The 23,910-nt window shown below is 41.9% G+C and overlaps 2 protein-coding genes and 1 pseudogene across 5 annotated transcripts in view; 1 reads left to right on the forward strand and 2 right to left on the reverse strand.

Annotated features, from left to right (window-relative positions):
* Positions 1 to 6,570: 6,570 nt before the first annotated feature.
* Positions 6,571 to 7,389, reverse strand: TMEM81 (transmembrane protein 81). Its single transcript, XM_068541570.1, has one exon. It carries the CDS (start codon positions 7,387 to 7,389, stop codon positions 6,571 to 6,573), a length of 819 nt encoding a protein of 272 aa, XP_068397671.1.
* A 1,529-nt stretch (positions 7,390 to 8,918) lies between these two features.
* RBBP5 (RB binding protein 5, histone lysine methyltransferase complex subunit) overlaps positions 8,919 to 23,910 on the reverse strand; it is a 34,934-nt gene continuing 19,942 nt past the window's right edge. The window contains exons 5-15 of one of the 4 annotated variants that reach the window (XM_068541567.1): positions 23,397 to 23,559; positions 22,095 to 22,204; positions 20,917 to 21,036; positions 20,675 to 20,828; positions 20,506 to 20,577; positions 19,751 to 19,868; positions 18,401 to 18,470; positions 17,453 to 17,682; positions 16,636 to 16,713; positions 13,833 to 13,936; positions 8,919 to 10,971 (exon numbers count right to left, since the gene is read on the reverse strand). In XM_068541567.1, coding sequence (XP_068397668.1) covers positions 13,875 to 13,936; positions 16,636 to 16,713; positions 17,453 to 17,682; positions 18,401 to 18,470; positions 19,751 to 19,868; positions 20,506 to 20,577; positions 20,675 to 20,828; positions 20,917 to 21,036; positions 22,095 to 22,204; positions 23,397 to 23,559 — 1,177 coding nt within the window. In that variant the 3' untranslated portion in view covers positions 8,919 to 10,971; positions 13,833 to 13,874. Of the gene's footprint in view, positions 10,972 to 13,832; positions 13,937 to 16,521; positions 16,714 to 17,452; positions 17,683 to 18,400; positions 18,471 to 19,750; positions 19,869 to 20,505; positions 20,578 to 20,674; positions 20,829 to 20,916; positions 21,037 to 22,094; positions 22,205 to 23,396; positions 23,560 to 23,910 lie in introns of all 4 variants that reach the window. The other 3 variants (XM_068541565.1, XM_068541568.1, XM_068541566.1) reach the window with 3 other exon arrangements.
* Positions 12,438 to 13,819, forward strand: LOC137761737 (glycogenin-2 pseudogene; annotated as a pseudogene).

The raw sequence follows: 23,910 nt of genomic DNA on the forward strand, positions 1-23,910 counted from the left end.
GGGCACAGGCCCCCTGAGCCTGGTTTCTGTAGTTTACAGTTAGAGCTCTATTTTGTTATGGTTTTTAAATTTTTTAAGTCCTGCTCTATTTTCCTGGGCAGGTTTATGTTGGTGTTTACCCACTACAATTTTTTAAAAATGTACGCTCACATGCCTTCTCCCTGCCACCACTGAACCTACCACCCTGCCCCTGGCCCAGGACTGCCTCCTGGGAGCCCTCCAATCAAACCCTCCTCACCTGCTCCCATCCTTCACCCCCATGCGAGGTGCTGGGGGCTCAGCTGAGTGACCATTCTTCCATTGCAGGGACCCAAACTTGGTCTAGCATCCATCCTGGTCCCCCGTGGCTGTGATTTGGCCTGTACCCAGCTCTATCAGAAAGGGGATGCTGAAAGTAGAAAACCTTCTTCCAAAGTTTAGCTGATTCTTTCCTCACTGCCTTGGCTGCGGCAGGAGCAGCAGAGGGACAGGTGTCTAGATGCTGGGCCGAGAGGGCTGGGCTGGACGGGCACAGGAACTCACCTGTGCAGCTGGCGGCTGCAGCCCCTAAACTTGCTTGAGGCAAGAGAGAACGACTAAGAGTCTTAGTTCTGTGGAGGCAGACAGACCCTCTGGGAAACCCAGGAAGGGTTTTTCTAACTAGGAGAACTCAGCCTCAGGAAAACGTAAGCCCCGTGCAGGGAGAACTTGTTTGGGGGACACAGAGCTGGACTAAAATGGATGTTCCTGCAGGCCAAGACTCAGGCAGAGTGCTGATTTAAGACTGAATAAGACAGCAAGTGGCTTGAAGACACGCAGGCATGTAAAAGGGAACAGCCTGTTGGTGAGGTGACTGCACAGGAGCTGGTGTGGAGGCAGAAGAAGAGATCAGACAGCTTCTCAGAGTCCCTTCCTGCCCAAGAGGACTGACTGTCGCCTTCGCTGCCCGCATGGGTTGAGGCTCGCTCCTGCTGTGGTAACGACTCGATCCTGGATCTCTCCCCTCTCACACGCCAAGCCCCAGACAGGCAACCAAGGGGAAACAGCCACAAACCAGTACTTCACCCTACAGCTTAGTGGCCAGCAAGTGCCTGAGGACTAGGGACAGGCAGCGCTTCAGGGCTCGGGAGAGTCTCCTTTCTGCGTACGTTGGGGCTCAGCCTATAGCGCCCTTTGCCCCGGCCCTGGCTATTCGGCCCTGGTTGCTCCAACAGCCCAGATGTATACCTCACCCTTGGGGGGAGGGCAGCTCTCTTCAGGTGGAGCCTCAGGGCCCAGTGCGATTGGGTTACCTACTTTCATCCAGGGAATCAAATGATACAGGTGATCGCAGGGAACAGGAGGGCCATGGGCGGTGGGGGGGGGGGGGGCGCTCTTTTTGATAAAATGACAGGAGAGACGTCAGAAAAAAACGTCTGCAAGGAGACCCTGGACTGAGTAATTGAGAGGCTTCTTCCTTTTGTAGGGACCTTTGAGAAATTTTGACAGCTGTTTGTCTTGGGGTCTAGGGTAGGTGAAGACTGGAGGGGACGCTGCAAGTGTCCTTCAGGGCTGGGATTCTTGGAATCAAAATGTGCTCAGCACAGGAAGAGTCTTGGAGCTCCTACCTGCTGGGGCCCCTGCAGCATGCAGGGGGGAGTGACTGCAGTCACAGTCATTTACGCGGCAAGGCTCACCCCAGGCATTCTTTTCCCAGCACACACCGCTGCCTCTTGGCAGCCGCAGGAGCCAGGCTAGTCTACTCTGGGCAAGAGCCCGAGCTGGCTCTAGAATGTTTCACTCCCTTCATCTCTTCCCCAGCTAGAGGACTGTGTGCTTCCTGATCTCAGAATACGACCGCCTACTGGGCTCCTCTGTATCGGAGGGATAGCCGTATCCTCAAACCTGGGTTTGAGGCATAGGTGTAGCTATTTCCCTGGCTCAGACCTAACCTGGGCTTCATCCTGGAGATGAGCAAGGTTGCCAGAGAGGCTCCTGGAGTGGCATGAGGGATTAGATGGGCACTTTCAAGGAACTTCAAAGAGCTCCATGGAAAGAGGTGCCTGGTAGCTGTATATATGGTCATAGGCTTTGGGAAGGCGGGACAATAAAGGGAAACTGGAGAGGAAAAAACAAATGGGTCTGATAGCTTTCCCCAGAGCCCTAGGAAGCCTCATGCCCTCAGATGGGGTGCACCCTACTTTGGCCCCCAGACTCCAACTGACCCACCCCCTCCAGGGCCTGCATAGCTTAGAAAAGCTCACAGCTGGGCAAGGGTTGGGGCTTCATTGGACCACTGACTTAACTCAGTTTTTGTTAAAATGGACCCGCTCCCACTGACCTATTGTCTGTCTCTCTTACACTTCTTATAATGGTAGTTATTTATTGACTCTGGTAGCGGGCAGTTCTTAAATAAAGATGGTTTCTCAACCTGCTGAGGCAGCTGGCACCAGCTGTGGGTGTTTTTATCCTCAGACTAAAGAGTATCTCCTTGTCCTGTTCTCTAACCCTAGGCTTTTACCCAACACCTTCAGCCTTCACACAGTCACCTCTAAGGAAGTCACAACACACGGTCCACATTGCTTTATTCAGTCCTGGGAGGGGAGAAAAATTAGGCCAAGCAACTTTAAGGCAGGCCTCAGCAGAGCAGAGCAGGCATTCTCCTAGGCTGGCTGGCTTTACCTAACAGGATGGGCAGTAAACAGTGCTCATCTGATGGTACTGCTCCGAGCTTCCCTGATTTTTAAGACATTTGAGGTACAGGTTTCTCCCACTCCTCAAAAGTAGAGTGTTCCTATGAAATCTTTCTTAAGCTGAAATGGTGTAAAGCAAAGAAGCAATTACCTTTTTTTTGAAACAGTGAAAATCCTCTTCAGACTTCTTTTCAGTTAGCGAAAACAGGTACTAATGTAGGTTTCTCGTAAAACCAAAGTGGTGGAAAGTGAACTTTCAAAAAGCGGGGGATACCTGTATTGACTCAACAGTACCAAAGGGAAGTCTTCTCCCTGCGGAGACACAGTGACCTCCTCCTGGTGAGAAGGTGCCTCTAGCCTCTGTTCACAACAGCCAAAAGAATTTGAATTTCTAGTCACATTTTCCAGCTGCAACACTACCATGCATTCAACATTTATCACAACTTCTATTACACCTGAGATGTGTGATACACTTATGCAGGTGTGTAAGTGTTCAATTCTTTTGGTGCAAAGCAGGTAGGGCTCCGTGCTGACTGAGCCTGACAGCTTTTTTCAGGGAAGAGGGAAAGAAAGCAAGGCAAGCAGAGGCCCCACTACTTGGTGCTGAGCTGTGTGCCCAGGGCCTGTTCAGCACAAGAAGCCCAGGCTGACGAGCCCCTGAGGGGGCCACATAGATAGTGGTAGTTACCACAACACAGCCTCGTCGGGAGCGCTGGCCACTCTGGAGCCCAAATCTTAGTCCAGGCAGCATCTCCTTGATCCTCCAGAATTGACCCAGAGGCAGACCACATGCACAGAATTCAAAGAACTAAACTGGGCTTTGGTCTGCACTAACACATCTGAGGGGGGTTTGTTCTCTTCCCTGTTCAATCCCCTCACATCCTCAGAGTCAAAATTCAAGAACCCAATGCACAGAGGGCTGTAAACCTAGAGCTGTACAATATTCCATCCCCTGTTCGACTACCGGCTTACAACAGTATGCTGGAGAAGTTATTTAGCTATTCTTGGGCCTCAGTCTTTCCATCTGTAAAATGGGAAACACCATACCCCTCAACCCTCCTCAGCAATGTAATATTAATGTTTTCCAGTCCTCTCTCAAAGCAGAGCAAGATCTCTCCTGACTGCTTCAGCGAAGTGTCCAAGTCTAAAGTAATGAGCTTCATTAGTGACATTTCCCAACTCATGCATGTCTGGTCATTCACAGTTTACAGAGACGTTTTACTCACAGGATCTCATTTGATCCTCACAATCATGTGTTTCAAAGATAAGGCTCAGTTAGCTTGCTCCATTACACAGTCAATAGCAGGAACACAACAGGTCTTCTGAATAACATCCTATCTGAGGTAGAAAGAATGGGTGAAAGGGTGTGTGGAAATTTTAAGACCTTTTCAAAATAAGAGCAATAGTTAAAGACTCCCTATGCATGAGTCTAAGCCGGTGGTTTTCAACCTTCACTATATACGAGAATTATCTACAAAACTTCTGAAAAACAAAGATGTTTCTGAACTCATGATTTACATATATCTAGGACACTCAAACAGCCTAGAAGCAGTGACTCCCCAGTGGCAATGAGCACATCTAGCACCCAGACCATGGTTTCTAAATACTACTCCCCACACTAAAAGGAACAAGAGCCCCTTGGAGAAACAGAGTCCCTCGGAGAATCTCCCTTGGAGATTCAGGTTTGGAGAAAGGAAAGTCCAAATGTGCATCTGAGGCATCTTGCTATAGCAAGGACATGCTCAAAGTCAAGTGGGACCACACCAAAGAGGCAAAAGAGTTGGCTTGAAGGGACTTCTGGCCAAAACTGGGAACAATTTGAACATCAAAAATATGACAACAGTAATGGATTATATATAATTCACTGAATAAAAAAGAGAATTCATTGAAACATCAAAAGAATAAAAAGAATAGCATTTCTTTACAGAAAAATGCAGGGTAATAAATACAAAAATGAATTTAAAGAATCCATCATTTTGCAATCCCCAGCACGTAATAATAAGGCAAAGACCATGAATGGATTCTAAAACGCTTGTGAACGTTTTTCAGAAACCAGATAATCACAAAGCATCACCCCACAGATTACAAAAGGAAAACATACACAGATACACCACTGGAGAGATCTGGCAGTCACCACCTTAACCAAACGATCAAGCTTATCATCAACTATGGGTCACCCTGACATTGTGCCTCCCGAGGTCATGCAATAAGTACATATCATTTTCGTTGGGCTCTTGTCAAAAATGTTTAAGATTCATTCCTCAGGAATCTAATCATGAGGAAATAATTGTGGGACACTATGCAAGACAAATGGCCTCTTCGATATGAATGTCATGAAAAAAAAAAAAAGTAGGGGATCTATTGTAAAATAAGACTTAAGAGGAATAATAATCAAATGTAACACGTGAACCTTCATTTGATCCTAGATCAAACATTAAGTTAAAAGCTCTAAGATTTTAGAAATTGGGAGAAACGAAGTATCAACTATTTGTAAGATTAGGAAATTGTTAGTGTGATGAAGTCATTGTAGTTATACAGGTGAACGTCCTTATTAGGAGATGCATACATGATTTAGGGGTAAAAGGTCACAATGTCTGTGACTAGCTTTCAAGTGCTTCACATAAAATCAATATGTATTTAGAGAGGAAGAGAACTGGAGCAAAACGTTTGCAATCGGTGAATCCAGATAAAGGGTCTGTGGATGTCATCAAACCTTTCTTTCAACTTTTCTACGGGTTGGATTTTTTTTTTTTTTAATTTAAAACAGAACAAATAACAGAGATCCATTGGTCATAATTTAAATTGAATTAGCATCCTCAAGTTAGGGCTCAGGAATCTTATTTTTCAAAAGCTCATTCGGGTGATTCAGACACACGGCCAGAGAAGATAACCACTGGTCCAAGTCTTGTTTCTGCTACTTCCTCTGTGCTGAGAAAAAAGTGAGGGGAAGAAATGCTAATTCTCTCATATAGAATTAGCTCAGCTGGTGGCCCAAGAGCAATTTCCCTGATAGTTCCACAAGCCAAGCCAATTATCTCAGACACAGTCTGAATGGCCTCTGAAGGTCTTAAGATTGGATTTCCTGTTGAGGAAGGAAGGTACTAGTCCTCCGTTAGGGGGCCTTGGCTGCTGTAAGAAACCTCCAGCAACACAAGCTTCAGGGCACTCAAAGAGCTAGAAGGACAGGAGCACGGAGCAAGCCTAGGGACTGTTCAGGGGCAATCTACCAGCTGAAGAATCCAGTGTTTCACCAGGAATTCAACTTAGCACTGAGCACAAAGGCTTCACCTGGGAGGTATAAGGGGTGCAAATAATTTATTAACATTTAGTGACTGTCTCTTACATACCTGAGTCAGAAGTCATTACTAACACCCTCGGCTCTGCCACAAATGGGCATATGCCCCCTACAAAGCGATATGTTCAATGTCTATTCTAAAAACGCTGGTGTGAGTTTAACCCAAAACCAGACTGATTATGGGATAATTTAAACAACTGCAAGAAATTTTAAACTAAAGGGCAGAAAAGGTTAGGTCTCCATACAGCACCTGGGAATGGTTTTTATTGAAGAGGAAAAAAACACTTTCACTAGAAAAGCTATTATATCCTTCTACACGATTATACTGCTCAGAAGGGAGATCAAGGTAGGCAGGCATACAAGTTGTAAAGGGTAGAAAATAAATGTAAACTTGGAAGACAGAACTCTTCCCAGGAGCAGGGAGATACCTGCAGTCAGGTTCCCTGGGTACCTAGTGGGCAGGGAAGATCTGGAAGAGATCCATCTGGGACACAGAGTTAGAGAATATTGCCCACAGCTACCACGATGTTGCCCCGCATCACAACCCCCACTCACTCCTTTGGTAGTGGAAGCCTCCCTCTTAGTTAATCCACAATCAGGCAGCCAGAACACTCCCCTGAAAAGCTAGTTTGGCTTCCTGAGCAGCCAGCCCTTCGGCAGCAAGGTTCGTAAGGTCTCAAGGCTGGCACTGCTGTGGATCACCCTCAGCCCACCGCACAGGGCGATGCTCACCAACACACCACTGGCAATTCCTATTCCCACAGCTATGGTCACCTTCTTTTTCCACGGTGGGCGCTGAGGCCTGGAATAGTTGTCCAGATTCACTTCCAGGCCCTCATCTACTAACTTCTGATCCTCAGTAAGGGACTGATGGAAATTCAGGTTCACCAAGTTAGGAGGAAGGACCCTCAGCCCAAAATAGAGCCTCTTGACAAGTCTCAAGTTTTTTAACAGCTGCACGTCACACCGGTAGGTTCCAGAGTCATACTCCTGAGCGGACTGAAACTTTATGAAGTGGGAACTGGCTCGGAAGGGTTTGAAGACTTCATCATCAGTTGAGATGATACCCCGAGCAAGTCTCCAGGTGAATCGGAAAGCTTCCTGTCCAATCTCCAGGATGTCTGAACTCAGACAGCTCAGCTTAAATTCCTGCCCTATGAGAACGGTGAAATGGAGCATTCCACAGATCCAGTTGGTCAGACATTCCAAGCGCTGAGACTTACACTTCCTTCTCACTCCATCAGGGCCCACCTCACAGACGGTCTCCTCCTTATAGCCAAGGCCACAGGTGACAGAACAGGTTGTGGCATTGACAATAACTTTCCCCACAGCTTCTTGCAGTTTCTCAGGAATGGCCAGTGTTTTAGGTAAAGTCACCACCAAAGGTAGACAGAAGGCCAACACCAGGTTCCCAAGGATGAAACTAGTGGCCAAATTCTTCATGTCTTAGTAGGCATTTCACCACCCTCAGCCAACACCTGAGGTGTTCCAGCTAAATCCTCCACAACATAATTTAATTCCTTGGACATGAGATAGCCTTCAAAGTCAAAAGATATGATGCATGCATTGTCAATAAAACAATACAACTTAATAAAAGTCCAGCCCTTATTAACAGGTGAGGCCACAAGGCAGAAAAAATGTCACAAGGTTGCTGCTTTACTATCACTGCTTGTTAACCACCACCTTACCAGTCTTCATTCTTTTCCCATCCTTTTAATGAATTTAAATCCACCTCTTGGGAAACAAAGATGAAAAGACGTCAGAAGCTGAAGTGAATTTCCAAATTACCTCAATGCATAGTAAAGCTGTACCATTCCTCACCCTTTCCCCTCCGCTCCAAACTGTAGAATCTGAATTCAAAGGTTTCAAAATACCAGCTAAATCTGCCCAAATAAGAAATCAAATACCAAGTCCAAAAAAAAAAAAGAGAGGATTAACTTGAATTAAGTTATTACTAACTTAAAATGCTCCTAAACCTTCTATAAAAAGGATTAAGAACTCTGGACTGAGAGGCAAGTGATTTACCCTTCCTGAATTTGTTTCCTCCTTTGTAAATTAAGACCTCCTTGCCTATTTCAGGAAGGTCACTTTGAGCATCAAAAGTGACAAACTGTACATGAAAACACTTTGTAAAGTGTGTAAGGAATTTTAAATAGAAATGAAAATTCATGAAGGCAAGGGCCAAAAGGCCTTTTAGAATCAATGCTTAGCAGCAAGACAGGCGATGTTAAATGCAGCTCGTCTCCCACTTCTAGGCACTCTTCCTTCCCAAGGGTACCGAAGATATATTCTGGGGGAGAGGATACATAATTCTTCCTGCCTCTCAGCCCAGTCCCCCCACCCCACAGAACGAGGAAGGAGCTCATCATTCACTTGGGTCAAAGTTGCTATGAAACAGCTATGATGTCAAAAAGATTCTCAGTCACATAACAGGATTAATAAGTAGACACTCAGATTTGGAGATGATTAAAATCAAAGACTTAAATAGACTTTATGAAACATCTTATTCTTTAGGAGACAATAAGTATTCGATGGATTTCAAGGCTATTTAATCTAGGGAGAAAAAGTGCTAATGAAGAGGAATTTATCTGTACTTACACTTTAAGAAAGATCCCTGGAAGGCAGGACCCTCTTGGCAAGTGTTTTTGTAAGCTCCAGAATGTCTCCTAGCACTGCGGCCTCTACAGAGTAGTTACACACTTACTGAGCTAAGGAATTGGAAGAGAGGTCATTCCTACATGATCTTTTTTTCACTAACTTTTTGCTTGAATTGTTTATTTATAATCTTGTCCAAAGGCAGGTATCTGGACTACCTGGCCACCCCTTAGCCCTTCCAGCTCTGTTATTTCTACACGGAGAAGATCTAACATCAACAAAGTAAGCTGCTTTGTCTGTTGTACACAGTGAAGTGGCTGGTGACTCTCAGAAGTGACCAGTGTCTACAAACACACACCTACACCTGTTCTTTAATAAACATCAGATTTTATTTACAAAGCATTAAAGCTTCAGCAAGAAGTTCCCAAGGCTAAGTCTCATCTCGTACAAAACTACAGAACATTAGAAAACAGAACACTGGCGGGTGGGCAGATGACAAAAGGGAAAAAGAGAATATGCATATATTGTACAAATCGAGAAAATCAAACTGAAATAGACAGAAGGTTTTAGGAGCTGAAAAAAAATTCCAAAAGCATAAATAATTATTAGGAGCTGCTGACAGGGCTGAAGTTGATTTTCTCAGTAGCCAGTTTAGGAGATGGACAGAGCTTGAACATCCAAATGCTCAGGCAGAGGACACCCAGCTACTCTGCATGTGGAAATAAGGCAGAAACCTCTTGCATCACACAGTTTGCATACTACTGCACTGTACAGTACAAAGAGAAACAAAATGGAAATAATGTCTGCAAAACAAAAACATGTCTAGTGACCCACCTACCAATCTCAACCACTGGTCTAATATGAAATAGGAAATGAAATTCACAAAATGAGCATCTGAGGAAAAAGCAGTGGCATCTAAAAATATAGACATTTTGCCACTGACTCAGGGAGAGCTCTTGCTTCAACTACTGAATGTTTTGGTTCTAAAGACGGAATGGAAGAGGCTCTTGCTGATGTGTTCTACTTTGATTTCTATGCTAAAATCCAAAAGGTAATCACCTCGTTTGGCTACCTATCGGAGCAACCACCAACTGACAGAGATTTCCCAATAAGCACAGTGTTTAACTCTCCTTTGAAAATACTGTGAAAATTGATGACCCAGATTAAGCACTTCCAGTCAGCTCAAAGCTCTACTCAAGAGAGGCTGGGGAGGCCCCTCCACACCTGGTTTCTTCACTCTGGATTTTCAGAGAATTTCAAACACCTAGTGTACACATCCATCCAATCTGCTACTTTTTATACAAAGAACAGCAAAAGCAAAAATTAAAATTTTTTTAAAAAAGCTAAGCAACCTTTCACAGAAAGGAAGTGACTGGAAACACGTAGGAAGGAAAAGGGGTGTGGATACAAGGAGGGGAAATGCAATGACTGATGGGAAGGACAGATGTCCACGAGCAATGATAAAAAAAAAAAAGGTTCTTTGATTTTTTTATTTGAACTGTGTTGTCGCTGCTTTGATTTTGGACGGTTTTATTTTAGTCCTTGCATAGATTCCCCCACCCCCAGTAAAAAAGAAGCCTGCTGAGAGACACCTCGGTTTGTTTCTGGCTCTGGAAGCCAGTACAGGTAAAGCAATATAAACTACTGATGATTCTTTGCTGGAGACAAATGAACTAGCTATCTTCAAAAACCATGATTAATGAGAATGAACCAATACTGGAAACATGCAATGAAAAGAATACAAAGAAAAACCTGACCCTCTTATAGCTCAACTTCTTGAGCAAAATGTTATAGTATGTTAAAAAAGAGGGGGCCTTTCTTATCTTTCTTTCCTTTTGGAAAATCTGAAATCTTTCCAGCACTTTCTTTTCTGCCCATCTTTGTAACACAATATGGAAATATAGGAGGTATCTGGTGAGTGGGTAAGTTTAAAAATGGAAGAAAGAATGTGCAACAGAAGTTTTCCTAGGATACAGGCAGCAAAATTTCAGATAAGAACAAGTCACGCAAGGACGTGCACTGTGGAGGGAAGGCAAGTAGGAGATAGGAAATGACAGGCCGAAATGATGCTGGGTACAGTAAAGACAGACGAGCAAAACAGGAATCTCTTCTCCAGCAACATAACAAGCATTAAAGTTTAAATGAGTCAAAACTCCTGTTTGATGTCTTCACAAATCCTCATTCCTGAGAGCCTATTTGGACTTATGCTTGAAAGGGAAGGGACATATATTCTTCTTCCATAATTCACTTCTTCATTCAAACATAAAATTCACTCCTTCCACCTCCTGGGTGGAAGACAGAGGCCTTTGTTTTAAATTAAAGTCAATCTCAAATGACTGACCACAGTGTCCAGAGGCCACACGATGGCAAAGTAGGGAAGAACGAAGAACTTCAAGGGCCTTCATAACAGTTCTGAGATTGCTCCCCCTGCTAAAAAGATGAGAAATAAAAAGATTTCTTTTAGCATCAACTTAGACCAGTTACTTTCAAGAACACAAATGCAGATGCTGGATGATGCATTACAAGCACACATGGGCTAAGAACTTCCCCCCTTTAAGTTAAAACCAACTCCAACTCCCAATTACTTTTTACTGAAGCAACAAATAATCCAAACCCCACCCCCTCCCTCAGTACTTTTCTCAGCACTGCCCCAAAGGGAGAAAAAAAGGCAAAATGATCAGACTTCTACACATTTTCCAAGCTTCTAACCATTCTCCAAGGTGTTAACATATAATGCTTCATATTCCAAAAGGTGCAGTAAGTAGAGGAAAGGAAATTCTAGGGTACTGCCTCTTTCAATCTTTCATATACACTAGACTACTTCGCCACTAAATGATTAACGGTGAGCAACAAACCCTTTTCCAAACATCCTTCTTCCTTAAATGATACTCTCAGCTCCTCAGAATCCCAAATATGGTGAAATGTTAACGAAAACTACTGTCGGCATTTCTATGCGCCAACAACTGATCAATAAATAAAATCCTAAATAGTAAAATCAAATGAACACTTCCCTGATTACTCCACAGAAGCTGTTCAATCTCTGAGGGACATCCTTAAATGGGTTGTTGTGAAATATTAACTAGGAAGTGTAAAAAGAGAACAAGGTGAAGAAAGTCCTCCCAGTGTCATCTGGAATGGGGAAGAACATGCCACTTGAAGGTAAAATGGTTAAAAATAATTGCCCAAGTTGTAAAAAAAAAAAAAAAAAAAAAAAAGTACCCATTTATAAACCTTGCTTTTAACCTGATTTTAAATAAGTTCAAGCACAGATGAAAACTGGCAATAAAAATAAATTCCAATTTGCCTGAGAAGAGACTGAAATTATGAGATACAAACTCTCCTGGATGCTACATGTTAAAAATCAAATTTAAACTTTATATAGTTCAGTAAGATAAAAAGTATATTTAAGCATCAGTTTTTCAGATCTTTCAACATAAAACGTAATAATTAACCTCTTCAATTGATTGTTTTTAAAAATCATGAGATAAAAGAATCTACGCCAGAGGACTCAGTAACAGGCCTTTAACACTTTAAGGCTAGTTTCTCTGTTTCCACAGGTACTCTGACCAATCTAGTTTAACAGTTTAAAAATAGACAACATTGATATTTTAAGCCTAACTCATAAGAGGAAAAAGTGGCTTGCATTAATAATGGGCACTCAAGATGACTAATGAGCTACATTATTATACTGATTATCTGAGGTCAGTTAATGTTTTTTTCTTTATTGCTCTCTTCCCTGTGAACAGACCAAAAACAAAGCTTGTTGAGGCATCAGGCAACAAACCAATACCAGAGCAAGCAAGTCTGTGAGCAAGATAAGATACACAGAAACAGCAACAAAGCAGAAGATCTCCAGGCTACTTAAAAATCTGCCCCAAGTATTATTTAGCCGCAACATGACAGAAATCTCCAGTAATATAAAATCAAGAAAAATTCAGCTCATGGTAAACAGCTGTTATTGGTACCTCTCCAAAGCAGCCAAGCCAGGGTGGCCTAAGAAAACACTGGATATTAATTTTCAAACATTACCTTAGTCAGCTAATAAGACCACACAGAATGAGAATACCCAACTAGCCATCTAAAAATGTGATTTTAGCAGGAATTCATAAATTAGTCTTTGAGAAACTGATCATTTTTCAAAAAGGTGGGGGAGGAAGCCCCTACCAATCATTTAAAACAATCAGATTCAGCAAGTGAACAGAATATGGTTCAGAGGCCCAGGGTGGGGGGCCAGTACCAGGAGGGCAGTGGTGCAGCCAAAGGCAGGGAAATCAGCGCAGGGCCTGTCGGCCCCCAGAAGTGGCACCTCTGCTCAGTTTGGCCTTTGCCACCCTCAACAGACCCAGGTGCACACCATTCCCTTCATGCCCACCATCCCACAAGGCCTTTAGACCACATATGTGACAGACCACAACTTTGTCACACTTGCACACCATTCCCTTCATGCCCACCATCCCACAAGGCCTTTAGACCACATATGTGACAGACCACAACTTTGTCACACTTGCTACCGATGGTGTTTACTGCCAAGGAGCCCTACTTCTGGGGCAACCTTTGAGCGGTCACAGGGCAACCGGGACACTGGTGGTTCTGCTCACATCTCAAGTTTCGATCCTGAGGACTGCCCTCTGGAGAGTATCTAATGAGGTAACCAGGGGGAATCTGATAGATGGTGCTATGTCGATCTGGACTTTCTGAAAAGTCCCCAGCTCAGGGTTACCCTCAAGCTTCACTGATGGGTCCTCACTCATCACAGAAAGTGTGTCTTCGTGGATGTGGGTCCACTGGTACTGTTCAATACTGATGAGCTGTGTGACAGGGAAGAATTTTCTACAGCCCCAGATTCCAGATGGCTAGATTACTTCTATTGGCGGTCTATGTGTCTTCCAACTGTCACCTGAAATGCATAATCTCCTGTTGCAACATGCAACAGACTATAGCAGCTTTGTCAGGCCTATCGGGGCTTACTGAACAGTTTCTTCAGTAACTGATAAACTGCAGATATTAACAAACAGTTGGCATTTATCTAACTTGAGCAATAGCCTACACCTACAATCTGCCTTCAAACGATTTGGCTCTAGGCATTTGCGGGGAGGGGAGGTCCACAAAGCACTGAATCTACAAATATACCCATCGGACTGAATTAATCTTTGACGACGGTTCAGCCTCAGCCACTGAGGATCAGGATTCATTTCTTAATATCTGGTGGAAAATCCACAATGACAGCATGCTGCTTTTTACTGAAACTCTCCAAGGTGTGGAAGAACACGAGACATAAGAGTTTTTATTACCTCAGAGGCCTGGGGGAGCCATGTGAAAATGAACAGCATGTGTCAGCCAGCCTCCGCCTGCTCTGGGCCCTCCAAGCGGAAAATGGTATTGGATGAAGCGCCACCTTCGCCCAAAGAAACCCACACAAAAGATATGACAGGTTGTCCTGAAACTGAGACTTCTCATGGCGCATTCTATGATACTCAGTTTCAGCACTCTCCCCCAGATTCACAGCCTTCATAAAGATCCAAACCACACTGCAGCTAGTGGCTGAAAGCCCTTCTGAGGAAGTGTTAGGACTAGACCACGATGCCTTTTTCCAGATTTCTTAATGATCCTGCTCCTCGGCACACTCGGGAGTTTGATCTGGCCATTTCCATTCAGGAAAAGGCCAAGGAACCAAGGCAAGAGAAGGAGAAAATGGGAAGAAGGAAGTATAGACTACACGGGGAAGCAGGCGACGCAGACAATCATGAGAAGCTGGTAAAATGTCTGCAGTAATCTAGAGTTGTTTTGTCTGTGTGTTATCAGAAAGCGTATCATCACCCTGGCCTTGTTATGTAAAAGTCTCCTCTAGGCCTTTCAAAGGGTGAAGCCGTTAAAATAGCTGCCTCTATTTAAGGCTGACCAACTCAAGTCCCTGATAACAATAATGCAGAAAATAAAAATCCAGTCTGAAGCACCCTGCTGTTTCAAGACGCAAGTTCTAGCCTTTAATGAGGTCGGTACCTCTTTTAACCTTGTCAGCTGAGTGAGTGGGAATAAACTTCTAATAGGCCATTGATAATGATATCCAGTCTTGCTAGAAGGAGTTCTGAAATGCTGATATGTACAAACACTATGTATTTTACACACAGATCAACATTTCAAGGCAGTATTTTGAAAACTTTAGGGAATAAAAAGGCCCATTCCTGTACGGCTAAGTAAACTTTCTAACATCTCATTTAGATGTTTTTGAAGCATAGCTAAAAAAATACCACTGCTATTATACTCTAAGCTGTAAAATATAACAGTACTTCCTGGTACCTTTGACAAAAACCCAATTTGGGAAATGCCAAAAATATTTAGTAACTTTTAGTGACCATATCAACTATAATTAAAAGTTGAAATCACTGTATTATAGAGAGAAAATTTTAGTTTTTAAAAACTTCAAATGGTTTATTTGCCATATGCTTAGTATTAAACAGCAAATGATTAATTCCAGATAGATTCTGAAGATGCTGGGAAAGTATGTCTTAGAGTATTTCAATTAATTCAATATGTTTGCCTACATTTTAAATCACCCTGAAGCATTTCAGCTCTTGGGGCCAGGGAAATCTATTTGAACTTTAAATTGTTTCTTCTATAGTGGCATCTGCTTACGCAAGAAGTGGGTTATGGAAGGATGGTTTTTATTTACATTAGTCAATTACTGACATGCAATCTTTGTTGGCAATGCCCATGTAACTCTTCCAGGCTATTTTTAAAAATATACAGACATGGCCCTAAGTGGACTGAATGTGGAGGTGGTAACTGATTATCAGTGGAGTACCATAAATATTGTTGCTGGGGAAAAAAATGCTAGTGCTCCAATGGTATGGTGTTGTACTATGAAAAGTCTAAATCTAGTGAACTTGAGGGAGAATACGCAAAATGATGAGTAATTGAGTCTGTTTCAGCTTCTCTGTAGAAGAGAATTCATCTTCACAATGATTAACTGGCTTAAGGAATTCTGTTTTGCATATCATCACATTTGGATTAACACAATTAAAATTTTAAAGTGGGGGGAAAAAAAAACCTAAATACAAACACTGATATTTTGTTAGTCCTGCCTCTGAATCTACTGACCTAGCCACAGAAAACTGAGAGTAATGTATTAACTAAAGCAGTGCCTAAATATAAAACAAAACAAAAAGTTTCCAAAACCCAGCATTTGAGCAGAAATGAACTTGAGTTTGCTTACTATTTTCCAAACAAAAGACCATTTAGCCTAGATTCACAAGTATTTGACTGGAAATTGAAACTGCTCTCCATCCTCCAATAAAAATCCCTCAATCATATGTAAAAGTGAGAAAACAGTAAGTTTCAAGAGGCTTAGGTGTTAAGAAGCTACAAAGTTTGTCTTTTTGGTAATCTCCTGTTTGAAAAAACAAAACACCTCATCTTCTTCCTTAATGTGATAGTACTACTAACAACTCCATCATTGCTTCTAGACCACGGAAAGAGAGAAAAACACCACCTCTGGGATTTCAACAATTTGGAGAGAGAGAAAAAAGATGCTACAGTTAAATAGTCAGGGGCTGTATAGAGAAGCTCATATTTCTGGTTAATCTGTCTGGATCTTTCATTTGAGACAAAAACAAAAAACCTAGGAGCAAACACAGATTAAAAAATGAATTAAACCAGGGGTTCTTACCCTTTTTCAGGTCACAGATCCCTACAGGAATCCAGTGAAATATACAGGCATCTTCCCCCCAAAAACATTCACACAATATTTTGCATAAGACCAAGGGAACGGAGATCCCCTGGTTATAGACCCAAGGTTAAGAGCCACTGAATTAAGCCAAATCTGGTTTAGCCTGCCCTCGGCAGTAGCTTAAAACTCAGAGAATATCTGCCACTGGGGAAAAGGAGGGAACGAAGGAAACAATGCCGCAGTTAAACGGAGTCAGGGGCTGTACAAAGCAAGGCCACGAAGCAAGCCAGACAGTGCTCCCAATGTGTCCTTACCTGTCAAGGGCTGGCTGAGCTCCGCCTGCACTTTACCCTTCGCTGATCCTTCCAGAGGTAAACCTCTGTCCCCTTTGTAGAGTTTCGGTTTAAATGGAGAATCTTTCTCTTTACCTTTTGATCCTTTAGGCCGGCCTGCTTGCTTCTTCTTGGATTTGCCATCCCCCTTCACACCCAGTAGTGGATGGACTTCTGTAAAAGGACAGATAGGCACAGAAAGAAATCCACACGTCACCCCAACTGACCATGTGCCATGCCACCTATCCATGAGCAAAGAATTCTGCTCTTGTGTCTCAGGCCCACTAATACAAGAAGAAAAGTTTGTTTTGTTTATTAATTATAAACTATAGAAGAGTGGCCATTAAATGAGAAACAGTTCCTTGGCCACATGGCCTGTGTGATTCATACGAAGCCACAGCAGCTCTAAATGGAAAAGGTAGCTCAAAGACACACTGATACTTTATCACACAAGCCAGAACAGGAATGCACATGTGCACACTGGCACGTGAGAGCAGAAAGGGAATGGGCTTTGGTACGCGACAGACCAGGGTAAGAATCCAGACTCAACCATGTAATTAAAAAGGCTTCTAGAGTCAGACTGTAAAAGTAGGTAGGAAGAATTAAGGTTGTCCAAGTCTGACTAGTACTTTACTACCTAATGAGAATCTTGCGGGAGAGGTAGGGTATTTAAACAAACTGAGCCAGATGTCAGAAGAGTTAAAGTATGTCATCTTAGGCAAAGTACTGAGAGCAGAATCTCCCCATTTTAAAAGAGAAGTGAAAGCAGATGAAATTATTACAAAGTTGTAAAGCACTATAAAAAAGACTCATGGGAAAATTCCTTTAAGGGAAAATCACCCAAACAGGAAATTACCAGATTGTGCTGGAGAGTGGCGTCTGTCAGGTGAGGGAGAGAAAATGTGGCTCTTACCATCATTTGGTACTCCTTGCAGTTCAATATTGGTTGTTTTGGGTTTCTTCTTAGGTGGCTGGGACCCATCTGTTGAAGACTGCCTCTTCTTCTCTGAACTAGCCCCTTCGTCCATCAAGGAGGTTTGGACTGCATCCGGTGGGGGGCCATAAGGATTTTCTTCTGGGTCTTCTACCTCAGGGGCAATGGGTAAATATAATAGAGCCTTTGAATCTTCCAGCTCTTCATCACTATTTGGAACAGGATCAGAAAAGGGATAGGAAAAAAGAGGAGAAAGTTGCTTAAACCATGAACCCTTCCTCTAGGGCAGAATCATCTAACCATAAGCAACAGGTATGGATCTAAAATTTCAAGAAAGCCAAGACAAATAAAAAGAAATCAAACAGGGGCTTCCCTGGTGGCACAGTGGTTAAGAATCCGCCTACCCATGCAGGGGACACAGGTTCGAGCCCTGGTCCGGGAAGATCCCACATGCCACAGAGCAACTAAGCCCGTGCGCCGCAACTACTGAGCCTGCGCTCTAGAGCCCGCGAGCCACAACTACTGAAGCCCGCGCGCCTAGAGCCCCTGCTCCGCAACAAGAGAAGCCACTGCAATGAGAAGCCCGCACACCGCAAGGAAGAGTAGCCCCCGCTCGCCACCACTAGAGAAAGCCCACGCACAGCAACAAAGACCCAATGCAGCCATAAATAAATAAATAAATAAATTTTTTAAAAAGGAGATCAGATTAATAAAATCAGTAGTAAAATAAATGGCATAAACAAATTATTTCACTTTCTTAAGATTTTTCTATCAAGGGAGAAGGGAAGGGATTTCTTGCGCACCAGAGGAGTTATCTCTTTGAGGTAAAAGGCAGATGGGCCTGAAGGAAGAGCCGGGGAACTGAGCAGCACAACCAGAGACTGAGGAGGAGGAGCACCCCAGGCCCAGCCTTCGGCGGCAGCTCACCTGCTACAGAAGGCAGCAATAGGGTCCACACTGGTGACATCCACTTCCTCATCCTCTGCAGCATCAGCCCCTGCAGGACAAAAACACAGCAGAGGTGTGAGAAGAAGTAGAAAACTGCTTTTTACATATAGCTTATGGTTTTCATAAACTGAAATCCAGGAGAAACAAAGGAGGAAAACCGAACAGTTCGTTTTACTTAGTCGTTCTGCAAATATCTGCTGAATTTCCACCACACGCTAGGCACCGGGAATAGAGCAATCCCCCAGAAAGTTGGGAACGGTTCTTCAGTAAAAATTTTAGAAGTCTAATTGGGGAGACAGATACACACAGATAATTTCAGTTCCATACAGTAAGTGCTACAGTAAAGGTATGTGCAATGTGCCAAGGAGACGGGAAGGAGAAACAACTTCTGCGGAAGTTTGGGAAGGCTTCGTACAACACAGTCCAATAACACTGATACAATCCAGAATATACTGCAGCCCTGACGGTCTTCCTAAGACACAGGAGGCATGTAAGTTATCTAATATCACAGAAGTGAGGACCAGCACTTTCAAGCTGGAGAGAACTAATTTCAATCCCAATTCCCTGATTCCTGACACCATCAAGTGGCCCAGCAGTCAATGACCCGTGGCATTAATTACTCAAGCTGACAGTGCCAACTGGGCACATTAAGCATTCATACACACAAACCCCTGCCAGACGCAAAGCCCTGTGTTTAGACAACGATGGGGCTATAAAGTGAAATCTTTATTCTCAACTAACTTCCTATCTAGAAGTTCAGAAGCCAAGAGGTAAAAATAACAATGATCACGATCATAATCATAGTAGAAGAGAACATTTGAATGCTCATTATGGCCTAGACACTATAGTGAGCCCTTTACGTGAATTATCTCATTTATTCCCCACAACCCGAAAAGGCAGAAACAGAAAAGGAAGTTTAGGTTTACAGAATAAGTATTCTGCCCAAGGCAGTCTGACTCCAGAGCCCACGCTCTTTACCTTCACCTTACTGACAAAGGAGTGACAATACCCAAACAGCAGCTGAGCACCCAGCGTGTGGGTGGCTTTGTTAGGTGCCCCATGCAAATCCTCATTTAATCATCTGCAATTAGTCAGGAAATACAAAGTGAAACGTTAAGAGAGCTGCTTGAGTCCTAGTAATGCCCATGTAAGCCCTGAGTCAATGCCTTACCAATAAACATTCAAAAAACACTGTCAAAACTGTGTAAGCTTAGAAAAAAAAATTAGACTAAGTGCTGAAGTGAATTTTCAACACAAATTAAGAATGAGTACTGAGTGAAACAATCATTTTTCCTTTGGGAAATACTATCTGCAATTGAGAAATATTACCTGTCTGTTCAGGTTCACTCTTGTCTTCATCTTCAATATCAAACTCTGATTCCCTTTCTTCATATTCTACATTTTCATCCAATTCTTTGAAGTCTGGCGCAAATGCACTCCAATTTTCCTATGCCACAAACAAAATATACTACTTAACTGTATGAGAAAGCAGCGGTCTGTAACCTAGACATTAATGATATAAATTAAAGGATTGAGCATGAACGAGACTCAAAATTCTGAGATCAAATTTGGCAGATGATAAAAATTAGGTATCTACAGTTTTACTACCTTAAGGCATTTCCTATCTTAAACATTCCATGTTATTAACTGTGGTTCTTTCATAAATAACTGCCTTCTTTCATCTTTTTAAGATGTAATTCTGAGGCAAAATGTTACGTTTTCTTATGAGTACACTGATTACAAATATAATTAACGGTGTTCAAAATAAAACCAAGATGTAAAACAGAAGCTAACTGAGCTGAAAATAAGAAAAGCACAAGAAAACTCTATCTCAGATGAGCAACAGAAGAACGTACCAGGAAGTACACTAGATTTTCTCCCTGAAAGCAGAGCTGGTAAACTGACTTTGGACCAAGACCTTACCATTAAAATAAAGCAAAACTAGATGCACTGAACTATTTAATTAGAAGAATCATATGGAAAAGAAAGTATAAAAGGTAATTTTGGGCTTACTAGTGGTAAAGGTCTTTGATAAAAGGAAAGGGTATCTAGCTTCAAAGCGGTTAAACCAGAAAAATACTTACTACTTGATTTTGTGCCCAGATAGATACCACTCCACTAGAAATGGATGCTATGATGGGTCGAACAGGATGCCACTAAATTTTAATGAAGCAAAGAAAAATCAGTTCTAAGAATGAATCCAAGATTTTCTGTATTACATAAGTAACAACAGCAACCTCTCATCCTACTCACAGCTACATCCAAGAGGAGTTCTCCTCTTGTCCCATGGAGAATCTTCACCAGGTTGCCAATACTCTTCTCCCAGATGTACAGGGCATGCTGCCGGGCTGACCCTGCCACTATGTATTCCCCATCCCCAGAGAAACAACATTTCTTCCATGGGGTCCTAAAGGACAAAGAAAGTACCCAAGTAGAACCGGAACCCGACCCCAGGCCATGAATTACCACATATTCTTCTAGGTCGTGATACATACCTATTCACCAAGTCCTGCAATTTCTGCATGGGTTCAGGCTCTCCATCTCTTCCACAGGTTAAGATTTCTCTACCATCATAAACTCTGATTATTCGATCTGCTGTGTTAATTAAAAAGCAACTACAGAAAGGATAAAAATATCAACACCAGAGGTCAGAATCTGTTCCTGTTAACATTTTCCATAGCTACCAGTTACTTATAATAGTACCATAAGACAACTAACAAATCAGGGAGAGACTGAGTGAAAATCTAAGTAATAGACTAGACTATTTATGTATCTACCTGTTACCTTCCAAGCCAAAATATAACGTGAAGTGAGAAAACGCTTTACTTCCCTTCCTGTGTAATCCCTGAACCCTAGATGCACAAACTAATCAGCAGTATTTGACTAAAATCCAAAACCTCTAAATTGAAACCAGTGTCCCGAATTCAGAAGCTTACAGTTAAATATATATAAATACTTCATTCCTCTGGCCTGCTTTATATACAATATATTCTTAATGAGTTAACAAACTAAATATATCATTCTGGATTGTCCAATTTTTTACTGTGATAACACTGAGTGTTGGAAACCTGTCTAAAATACAAGTTATTTTACCACCTTCTTACAGACTTCACTAACTGTCTCTTGCTTCAAGAGAATTTGAACATGAATGTCCTCTAAGTATGTATGGTGGTTCCCATACAAAATAGGATGACTGTTACTTCTCTTACTGACACCTATTTCCTTCTTGTTTCTGTTGATACATAAATCTACTTCTAGCTGGGTAATCAAACATCAGAAAAACATCTGAAATTGAAAGGGTAAATAAATAGGTTTTATGTAAGTAAAGTGCAGTTACTACGTGAATTCTGTGACATCAATTCTGATTATAATATAGCAGCTCATCTTTACCCAGTGCTCACCACATGCCAGGCATTCTGGTTCTATGCACAGACCACTCAGACATCTTTTCTGTAAAGGAACTGCCTGTTAACCTCCCAGTAAGATGTGACTGCTGGCTCAAAGCAGTAAATCTTATCAACTTAACAACCAGATAGTGACAGTTTCTATAACTATTTTTTAAGTAAACTTTTAAAAAAATTAAGGATAATATACACAAAAACTGTGAATCTCAACGTATTTTTGCATTCTACTCACTTTTAAAACTGTCTCTAAAAAGACAGGTCTCACTTACCTGCCCTTCCGGGCAAACTCTATTGACTTAATGGCTGTGGTATTGCTTGTTCCAGTTGTTACTCTGAAGGAAGCAACAAGATCCTGAGAATCTGTTTTTAGGACCAAAATCTAAAGTTTAAAAGAGAAAAATAATAAGTATTCTGATAACTTACAGTAATTAGATTTGGCTTCTGTTTCTAAAACTGGGCAAAGACTGGGTGAAAATATTAATATGAATATCTCTATTCCCATGTATTCAACTTGATCAACTGCTATTGCCTTTTACCTCTTCAATTAAAGGACAGTGTCTTAACCTATTGTTAAAAGATAATGTTTAACATTATCCAGAGTCAAAAAGTAGAAGCAACCCAAGTATCCATCAACAGATAAACAAAATGTGACACATACATACAATGGAATACTATTCAGACTTGAAAAGAAAGGAAATTCTGACACATGCTACAACATGAATGAATCTTAAGGACATTATGCTAAGAGAAGTAAGCCCGTCACAAAAAAACCAAATACTGGATGAGTCCACTTATACAGGTACTAGAATAACCAAATTCATAGAGATAGAAAGTAGAATGATGGTTTCCAAGGGCTGAAAGGGAGTAGGAAATAGCAAGTTATTATTTAGTAAGTACAAGGTGAGTGAGTGCAAGATGAAAAGAGCTCTGGAGATAAACGATGGTGATGACTGCACGACAATGTGAATGTACTTTACACCACTGAACTGTACACTTAAGAATGGTTAAGACGGTAAATTTTGTTAAGTGCATTTTACCACAATAAAAAAAAAACTGCCACTCTCTAAAGTAGCCATGAAACTGTACTAGCCCATACGTCCCAGTCAAAAAAAAAAAAAAAAAAAAATCAAAGTGCAATGGAACTCAAACTCTAATAAGCTTGAAAAGGACCCTAAAGCTCACCTAACCCAACTTACTACACAAAACTATAGATTAAGCTAGCCTAAAGTGTACAATATTTGCAGACCAAGATATCAGACATTTTATCAGCAGTATTCCACTGATGATATGATTTTTAAATTTTATAATTTAGTAATGGCCTTTCATTACTAGCATCCAGTAAAAGCCCCCCATCCTTCTCTAGGTCAAATAACCTCTGACTGCTCTAAATCCAAAGAACAGAAATTATTAAGGCATGAGAGAAAAATAGGCTATATTTGCCACAGGCAGGAGGCATGCTTAGTCAAGGGATAAAAGAAATTTCAAAGAAAGGAGAACAAGCAAACATGAAATGAGCCAATGCACAGGATGACTGATGCGTATTTCACCAGCTTCTAAGCTTCTAGGCTTACCTTGCCTTTTGCATTTCCTGTATAGATATATTCTCCTCGCCTATCAAAAGACGCAACCACGTTCAAATCGGAGTCATCGTCTACGGGCAGAACAACATGTTTGGAATCTGAAAGGGTCAACATGACAGGAGCAGATTTCATGGGACACACGAGAACCTTGTTCCTGTTTAAAAATATGAATAGTACATTGGCTGTTGCTATGATATCAGAAGGCTGACTCTCTGCTCTTTTCTGTAATTCCTATTTACTACCTCATCAACTCTCCCAGCCCAAGCATATTTAAAATAGTGAAAAAGCCTAAACTCTAAATTCCTAATAATAGGGAAATGACTGAGTAAAGTTTTGAGATCTTACCTTGACAAGATAAAATGTAATTATTAAGAATAAATATGAAGATGTAGCAAACTGGTAAAATATGTATGAAATAAAGTGAAAGGCAAAATACCAATTAAAACTATGTAAAAATACATATTTGTGTACATCTAATAGACAAATGCTTTGTGAGCTAGTAAGT

This window comes from Eschrichtius robustus, chromosome 3, assembly GCF_028021215.1.
Source record: "Eschrichtius robustus isolate mEscRob2 chromosome 3, mEscRob2.pri, whole genome shotgun sequence".
Taxonomy (NCBI): domain Eukaryota; kingdom Metazoa; phylum Chordata; class Mammalia; order Artiodactyla; family Eschrichtiidae; genus Eschrichtius; species Eschrichtius robustus.